The sequence below is a fragment of the Mus pahari genome, chromosome 14 (assembly GCF_900095145.1).
Source record: "Mus pahari chromosome 14, PAHARI_EIJ_v1.1, whole genome shotgun sequence".
In the NCBI taxonomy this organism is placed as follows: domain Eukaryota; kingdom Metazoa; phylum Chordata; class Mammalia; order Rodentia; family Muridae; genus Mus; species Mus pahari.
Genome location: NC_034603.1, coordinates 30,389,385 through 30,398,751, shown reverse-complemented (window position 1 = coordinate 30,398,751; position 9,367 = coordinate 30,389,385). Strand labels below are relative to the sequence as shown.

Below are 9,367 nucleotides of genomic sequence, written 5' to 3'. Positions count from 1 at the left end.
TTTTTTTTTTTTAATTTTTTTATTTTTTTATTTTTTCTTCTTTAAAGATTTATTTATTTATTTATGTATGTATGTATGTAAGTACATTGTAGCTGTCTTCAGACACTCCAGAAGGGGGCGCCAAATTTTGTTACAGATGGTTGTGAGCCATCATGTGGTTGCTGGGATTTGAACTCAGGACCTTCAGAAGAGCAGTCAGTGCTCTTAACCGCTGAGCCATCTCTCCAGCCCAGGGTGTGCTTTACTTGTGCTGTTGTGCTGTCATTTCATATAATGTTTTTAAAATGAGTTTAGTAAAAACAGTTATTATAGGCATCCCCCTTTTAAATTATGCTTTAAAAATTCTTTAAAGAATTATTTTCATTTTCAGCTGACACTTACCCAGATTGACCCCTGCTTTACTCATAGCTTCCAGTGAAGAAGCTTGGGTGTAACGGGTTAGAAGTTCTAATGCAAATTTAACAAATCGATCCCATCAAAATAGGTTTTCTGCTTCTGTGCAACTAAAACTATTTTGTTTTGTGTTTATTTTGTTATTTAATTTGTTTTTCTATTTCTGTATGCACAGTAATTGAAATTGATATAGTTAGAAAAATCTCAATTTCTTTTTTTTTTTCTATTTTTTTAAAGATTTATTTATTATATGTAAGTACACTGTAGCTGTCTCCAGACACTCCAGAAGAGGGCATCAGATCTCATTACAGATGGTTGTGAGCCACCATGTGGTTGCTGGGATTTGAACTCAGGACCTTCCAAAGAGCAGTCAGTGCTCTTAACTGCAGAGCCATCTCTCCAGCCCCAGAATCTCAATTTCTACCAACCTTTTTAGTGAAATTTTCTAACATATTTATAAATTATTTGAAATAGTAGACCAGTAGACTTTGAGTTTTGGTGTAATTATGTTATAATTATGTTAAATCCTCTAGGAAAAAAATGAATTTGTTTGTCTGTTTGTTTGTATCCGTACACTGGCCAATCAGCCTCCTAAATACTGGGATTATGGGTATTCAGTGCCATAGCCTATATGAGCAGCATCATTTTGATAAGTATCCCACAGTCATCAGAAATTCAATATCTATCCAATTCAAATGCTTTGGTTGGGTATTCTTTAGAAGTGTTTGAAAAATCCCATTAACCTCTTTGTTGTGATATCCAAGTGAGACAGCTATTGTGTTATATTGTGCTTTTTCAGTGAGGAAACCACACCTAATTAAGAACTCCAGATAATGGCGTGCACACAAGGGAACTGAACCTGGACAGAAATTTCCCTCAGTTTATATAGACTCAGGCCCTAAGTTACACTTTGAACAATTATACCTTGTTCTGTAGAGACAGAAGTTCTAAGGCTTGGTTGTTGGAGAAATGAGGAGTAAGATGTTGCCTTAGTTTTTCTGAGCTGGAGCAGGGCTGCTTTTCCCAGGCAGCCATTAAGTGGGTCATCCTGGCAGCAGATTTTCACTTTTCCTGTTAAGAGGCATGCCAGGGTTCCTCTTTAAACTGCTTGATAGAAGCAGCGCTTCTCTGTTAGCTAACTTTAACTTCCTTGTAATAATGTTTTCTGAGGTTTATTGATAAATCGTTCATAAGTTTATTAGTTCTGTTTCCTTTTTAAGTCCATGGAAAGCATGGCATCTAATGCTAGATATTATAGTCATTGTTTCTTCTTTCTAAAAGTACCATACCATATGATAAGGAACTGCTTGTGCCTGGGATAATACGCACTTGAAACCAGTCATGGACTTTGACTTATGAAGGGGAGCTGCAAGGTAGCCCCACTATTAACATAGTATAGTAACAAAAATATATGAGTTTAGGTATTTAAAGAAAGAAGACTGATAGTTATTTTGCATGGTAATATTATCTAAGAACTGTAAAAGAGACCTGGGAGGTGGTCCGGGGTAAGAATGCCTCCCTCCCAAGGTGGCCCACCAACCTTCTGACCTTAGCTTGATTCCCAGAACATATGGAAGCCTGAAGTTGGACTGGCCTCTAGTATGCAGCGCGTCAGGTAAAACAGAGAGGCCTTGGTATCAACAAGAAGGAGAGCAAGGACTCCTGAAAGCTGTCCTCTGACCTTCACATGTATTTTGTAACTTGTTATACCAACAATCACATACGTAACAATAAGCATAGACACTTAAGATTTATAGTAAGTAAAATTATAAAAAGCAAACGTATAAAATTAGCTGAAAATTATTTGAGTTAAAAGGAAGGTTTTCTTTTCTTTCTTTCTTTCTTTCTTTCTTTCTTTTTTTTTTTTTNCGGTCTCGGAGAAATGGAACAAGCGCAGAGGGAGAGAGGTTCCCACACAGGTGAGAGTCCTTATTCCGGGCCTTGATAAACAGAGACAGTCTATGGTTTTAGAGCTTTATTGTAGAAAGGCAGGGGATAGACAGAGGTAGAAAGAGGGAGAGAGGCTGGCCATGGCCACATGGAGAGGGGGAAAAGGAGAGAGAGAAGAAGGGCTAGAGAGTAAGAAGGCGAGAGCTTAAAAAGAAAAGGAAGGTTTTCTAGAAAAAGCTGTTTTACAGAAAACCTGTATCTTTTCTGTGTATCTGAAGTATCCAGTTACATATATGTGAAAGAGATAATTTTCCCAGCAGGAGAACATATGAGACTTAGGAATAGTTTTAACAAATGTGACAGCTTATTTTTAATTCAATATTAAAAGAATTCTGTCCTTTATTTGTTCGTAAGTTTAATGCAATCCAAATGAAAATTCCACTGACATTTTGGGTAGGAAGAGTCCCAGATGATTTCAGATCTAAACCTCCTTAGAAGTCTGCGTGTGCTGGTGCAGGGCTGTATTCCCAGCACCTGTGAGGCTTATTTCTTTTTATTGCAAGTACATTTGTGTTCTGCCTGTGTGTGTTTGGGTGAGGGAGACAGATCCCCTGAAACTGGAGTTACAGACAGCTGTGAGCTGCCATGTGGGTGCTGAAAATGGAACCTGGGTCCTTTGGAAGCGTCACCAGTACCATCCCTCCAGCCAGCCAAAGTCCGCTTTTAAAAACCAATCCAACCAAAAAAGCTGAAAGGATAAATGAATAAGGTTAGGAAATGAAAAGAATGATAACACAAGTGAGCATTTGTTCAGTCAGATGTTAGAATGTCATATATTTAAGTTAATCACAGTATATCAGTTTTAATTTAATAAGGATTTAGATGGCATGATACCATATACCCATAATATTATGAGTATGTAGGAGATGTATATAGGAGGATCTCCAGTTTCAGGCTATCTGACACCACCACCCCCAAAAAGGAAGAAAAGAAACTTTTATATCTATGTATTTATTATTTTTAAAAATTTATGTGTTAGGATATATATACAGAATGTGTAGAGGCCAGAGATTAACCTTGAGTACCCATCTTGGGTTTCTTAGAGTTTCTCAGGATTTCTTTCTAGTACTGACTACAGTTTCTTACCCCATGCTAAGCTGCCTGACCAGAGAGAGTCCTAGGTATTAACTTGCCTCAACATCCCCACCTCCCACCACCACCCCCAGCACTGGGATAGTGTCACTACTCCCTCATAGTTTGTAAGGACTGTACCAACTGTAGTGCCTGCCCAGTCTTTTGTTTGTAGTGGTATGACTGAATTGTTGGCATGACATTGAAACAAGACATTTTTAATTTGGAAATAACTTTCTTGTTAAGTAATTTTCATTGTTATTGTTGCAGTTATATTCATAGGTTTTGTTTTTTTTTTAAGTTGTGAGGGGTTTTAGATAAGCATTTGTTTGAAAAGACTTCTTCTGTTTCTGATGTTTACTCTTCTAAATATTAGGAAATTAATATCACCAAGCTAATTATAAGATTTGAAATTCTCAAGAGAACTGACCTGTAATTCAGGGCATACTTGAATTCACAGATTCACTTGATAATTCAATGTTTGTCTGCTCTAATTTTATTGCATGTCAAAGCACTTGATATTCCTTATGACCTTTTGTCTTTTAAAAGTAAAAAATGTCATTGAATTTCTGAGGGTTTTGAGTCTGAGGGAAACATAGCAGATTTAGATTTAGTAGAATTTCTTAACATCTCTGTGGGTGGATTTCTCCACAGCAATTTTAGATCTTGTTTTTAGCATATAGATGGATCTGCCCTTGGATGGTGTGGGCCTGGTCCTTTCACACTATTTTAATTTGGGGTTCTTCCCTTATTGTGATAACTTTAACTTTCATAGGAAAATCAGTCGCCTATATGCCTTATGCTGAGGTCAAACGTGCTCTAGAACAGGAAGCACAGATGCACAGTACTGCAGCAAGGTCAGCCTCACCGTGTAGGCTCTCTCCAAGAGAAGTCAGTAAAGCCGCCTCCCAGCCTGATGTGAGTGCAGCCCGCTGTAGTGTCCCTCCAGGTAAATACTGCCTTTCTGCACAGTGGCTGCCGGCCATCTACCCACAGGGGTTCCCTGTGGTGTTTTAATCTCATGAGTGACTTGTGCTCCCAGGACCTGTCTTTGCTGTCTTAGAAAGACTCTCGTTCCTCTTCATTTCATTGTCATTTGTTTTCAGATCCCTGTGCCACTGGGAAATTTGTGTTGACACACCTATACTGTGATTGGCTTTTCTTTTAACAGTACAATTATTTTGTAAAAATCCTTGAGTATTTCCCCCCTCAGAAATTCAAGTGTACTGTGAAAGCCAGAATCAATAGATATTTCTCAAATTATGCAGCTACACAGAGGATTTATGCCGGTTTGTCAGCCAGGTCTCCTACTGTGTGAAGCAGCAGCTGTATCTTAGAAGAAGCTCCCTGATTCTTGTTCCCATTGTAAGTTTCAGAGGATGATGAAGAAAGTCAGTCACTCATAACGGTTGCCTCTTGTTGAATCGAATAGTTGCTTAGAAATCAGCTTTGAATGCTGTAGTTTGAAATAAATTGAATACATTTACCTCACAAATAACCATTTGAGATTTGAGTTTGCTCATTGAAAGAACTTTTAAAAGTGAAAAGACTCATCTTTAGCTTCATCTGACATTTATAATTTAATTTGTGATCTAAAGGGTCAGGGATGCTTACTGAGAAAGGTAGCCTGTGGCATACTAGGAAATTGACCATTTTTAAAATCCATTTTTTTTTTTCCCCTTTAAAAAGTCCTCCAACCTGCTCCGCATCAAGTGATAACTAACCTTCCTGAAGGGGTTCGGCTTCCAACAACACGACCAACCAGGCCACCACCTCCCCTCATCCCATCTTCGAAATCCACAGTGGCGTCAGAAAAACCATCCTTTATAATGGGAGGGTCCATCTCACAGGTACACTGGCTTTTCTTTTTTTTTTTTTTTTTTTTTTAAAGATTTATTTATTTATTATATGTAAGTACACTGTAGCTGTTTTCAGACATTCCAGAAGAGGGCGCCAGATCTNGGATGGTTATGAGCCACCATGTGGTTGCTGGGATTTGAACTCCGGACCTTTGGAAGAGCAGTCGGGTGCTCTTACCCACTGAGCCATCTCACCAGCCCTGGCTTTTCTTTATAGCAGATTTCTCTGTTGAATATTATTTGGTTAGCCCTTTATTTATTCTCACTAACTTATTAGTATACTCATAAGCAATCAGGTCTCTTCCTAGGCTGTCTCCTCTCCATCCTGTCTGCTGTAGAAATGTGTTTAGTCATACCCACTTCCCTAGTACTCATGAACAGGATCATACACTGTGCATTCTCTTGTGTTTGCCTTTTATCTCAGTGTAATCACTTTAGAAATTTAGCCAAGTCTTTGTGTGTAATTAGTAGCCTTTTCATTGTTAAATACTCCTTTTGTGGAGGGGAACCTAAAGTGTTATAAATTTAGGCTCCTTATGATTGGAGCTGCTGTGAATACTTTTGTGCTGGTGTTTGGATTTTCAGAAGTGATCCTGTAGTTATATCAGCACTAGCATTGTAGAAGACTGAGATTGCTGGTTTCATTCTTTGTTCCATGGGTTTTTTTTTTTCTTCCCATTTTAGGCATGCTTATTATACCTACTGAATAGGTATAATAAATAATATTTCATTGTGGTTGTAGTTTGTGTTTCCCTGAAAATTATGTCAAACACTTTCTGTGTGCTCTTTGGCTAAACTTGTATTTCTGATTTTACGACATGACTACTGTAGTCTGAATATGCTGAACCTGAAATGCTCTAAAAAATGTAAAACTTTCTGAATATAGCATGCCATCACAAATGGAAAACTTCACACCTGCCTCACTATGAAAAAGCACAGTAAAACCACAAGTGTACTAAAAGTATTATATAATAATTTTTTTCTTTCATACATTGGAGTGTGTGTGTGAGTGTGTGTGTATGTGTATGTTTATACATGTATGTGACACATGCAGGTCACAGTGCACCTGTGGAGGTTAAGGAGAACTTAATGAGAGTCCGTTCTCTCTGACCATGTAGGTTGTGAGGGTCTAACTCAGGTCTTCAGGCAACCTGACAAGCCCTTCCACCTACTGAGCCATGCTGCTGACTGTTTCTGAGAAAAGGCCTTTTATATACCAGTATGTAGCCAAGAATGACCTTGAACTTCTACCTACCAATGTTTGGATGACAGATGTGTGCCAACATTCTGCCTTCATCTTGTGCTAGGGATTGAACACAGGACTATTTGCATGTTTGGCAAATACTCTATTGACTGAGCTACATTTCCATCTTTAGAAGCTTTAAAATATGAAGCCTACATAAAATTTTTATTTTTATTAGATATGTATATATAATTTTTCATTTTGTATTCCCTGGATATATGGCACTGTTAAACAGAACATTTTCATATCATTGTTGCACACTGAACACATTCTCATACTCTAGTTATATGTTGCAAGCTTTATAGCTTGGCTTCTACTTTCATTCTTTTGATCAGTTACAGGCTGGTTTCTTTGTACATAATAGTTTGAAAATCAGCATTCACTTTTAGTAGCATGGCTTTCAAAATCTCCTTTCTTTTGATTGTTCTGGTTATCTTTTATTTAAGAGCGTTTATCCCTGTGTTTGAATCTGTGTCTGCACTCAGAGTTCTTCCATGGATCAATTTTTCTGCTTGTCTTTTTATAATAGTCTTGATTATTGCACATTATAATATATGTCCTGAAATCATTTAGTGTATGTCCTGTAATATTTTTATTTTTCTGATTATTCTGTATCCATATATAAAGCCAGAGTTACAATAAACCTACAGATCAGTTTCAGATAGGAATAGATTTTAACAATTTTGAATCTTCTTTTACTCATTCTTTCTGTCTGCCTTTCTTTTTGTTTGTGTCTGTCTGTCATTCGTTTCTTTTAGTGGGACAGGATTTCTTCATGTAGCCTTGGCTATCCTAGAACTTGCGTTGTTGAACTCTCAGAGATCTGCCTGTCTCTGTAATTGCTTCCTGTCTGTATGCTACTACCACTTGACTCTTCTAATCTATGTGCACATCTTTTCATTTGTCTAGATCATTACTGTTAATTCCTATTTAAAGTGTTTTATAATTTCCACTGTAAAAGTGATTTGCATATCTGTTTATTTTTGGCTATTTCATTAATTTTAATGTATTCTGCGTTTTGCTTTCTCTCTCTATTTAGACCAGGCTAGCCTTGAATTCACAGTGATCTTCCTGCCTCTGCCTTCCAAATTATGGGATTAAAGGCCTGCACCAACATGCTTGGCAATTTTAATGTATTCTTTGTTTCTATAAGTTCTTGGCTAGTACAGTCATGAGTGCAGACATTATTAGCTTGATTCCAGACTGTCTTAGTGAACAATGTCATAAGCTTTTTAGGTTTTTTTTTTTTTTTTTTTTTTTGGTTTTTCAAGACAGGGTTTCTCCCTGTATAGCTCTGGCTGTCCTGGAACTCACTCTGTAGACCAGGCAAGCCTCAAACTCAGAAATCCGCCTGCCTCTGCCTCCCAAGTGCTGGGATTAAAGGCATCCCCACCACCACCCAGCTTGAACAAGTTTTTAAGAGGTCTTTTCCATAACCATAAGAGCTCTCCTGAGGGCCTCAGCATTTACTTCCTCAAGCATGTAGTCTTGCTGAGACATCAGCCACACCTCCACCTCAGCACTTCCTGCTGTCTCTGCGTATCATGGAGTCATCCACGTTAACTGGGAGGACTTTCCTTGAAGGAGAAATGTTAAGTTTGTATGTTATTATACAAGCAAGCCTCGTGCCCCCCAACCTCCCAGCCTCCCCAGCCCCCTCCACCTCTGGTGGAGGCCCACACCTCCTGGTCTTGTCCCAAGGACAGGAACTATGTCATTCTGTCCCTAACAAGGCCATGTCAGACTTGGCTAATAATCTATATGTAATGTGATATTGTTAGTATGCATATTTTATTCCTTTAGTTTTTCTAACTTCATAATCTATGCTGAAAATTTCCTTTTCAATTACTTTTTAAAATTTTGAGTGGCAAAGATAGAGATTTTTATAGATAGAAATGTGAAGATTGACTTTACTTTCAGGAAAGACAATGCTTAGTCTTTTGACTCTTTTATCTTTTTATTTTTTAGGGAACTCCTGGCACTTACTTGTCTTCTCATAATCAGGCTTATACTCAAGAAGCATCTAAGCCCTCCGTGGGGTCTATCTCTCTTGGATTGCCCCGGCAGCAGGAATCTACCAAATCAGGTTAGTGAGTGGCCATAGTTCTATCACGCCTGTTTGTAGCATCATGGTCAGCCATTCAGTGATTGGTCCTTTCATGTTTCTCTTTCTTTTGTCCGTAGCTCCTTTGACCTACATCAAGCAGGAAGAATTTTCTCCGAGAAGCCAAAACTCACAACCTGAGGGTTTATTGGTCAGAGCGCAGCATGAAGGTGTGGTCAGAGGTAAAACTGTATCCAGTTTGACAGTTGTGTTAAACCTTTGCCCATAGTCAACTTTCTAAAGTAACTCATTAAAAAATTTTTTTTTGTGGGCACATCCTAAGTTGTGGCAACATTGATAATTTTACTGGCCTCGGATATGCTTTCTGGTCAAGTTTGAACTTCAATTCTCAGTCCTCCTACTTCAGCCTCCAAAGTATACATGACTACAAACAGCTTAGTCATGAATATATTTTAATGACTTATTTCTTCAAGTTACTGACTTTTATGTTTTTGCTTCCATGTAAAGGTAACTTTTTTTTTTTTTAAAGATTTATTTATTTTTATTTATACAAGAACACTGTAGCTGTCTTCAGACACACACCAGAAGAGGGCGTCAGATCTCATTACAGATGGTTGTGAGCAACCATGTGGTTGCTGGGAATTGAATTCAGGACCTCTGGAAGAGCAGTCAGTGTTCTTAATCGCTGAGCCAATAACTTTAAAACTTTGAAATTTGCCGGGCGGTGGTGGCGCACGCCTTTAATCCCAGCACTTGGGAGGCAGAGACAGGTGGATTTCTGAGTTC

The 9,367-nt window shown here is 38.1% G+C and overlaps 1 protein-coding gene across 1 annotated transcript in view; it reads left to right on the top strand.

The window, feature by feature from the left end:
* Ncor1 (nuclear receptor corepressor 1) overlaps positions 1 to 9,367 on the top strand; it is a 136,397-nt gene that overhangs the window by 91,600 nt on the left and 35,430 nt on the right. The window contains exons 22-25 of the mRNA XM_029545802.1: positions 4,078 to 4,363; positions 5,104 to 5,264; positions 8,485 to 8,602; positions 8,701 to 8,802. Of these exons, the coding sequence (XP_029401662.1) occupies positions 4,078 to 4,363; positions 5,104 to 5,264; positions 8,485 to 8,602; positions 8,701 to 8,802 (667 nt within the window). The remainder of the gene's footprint in view (positions 1 to 4,077; positions 4,364 to 5,103; positions 5,265 to 8,484; positions 8,603 to 8,700; positions 8,803 to 9,367) is intronic.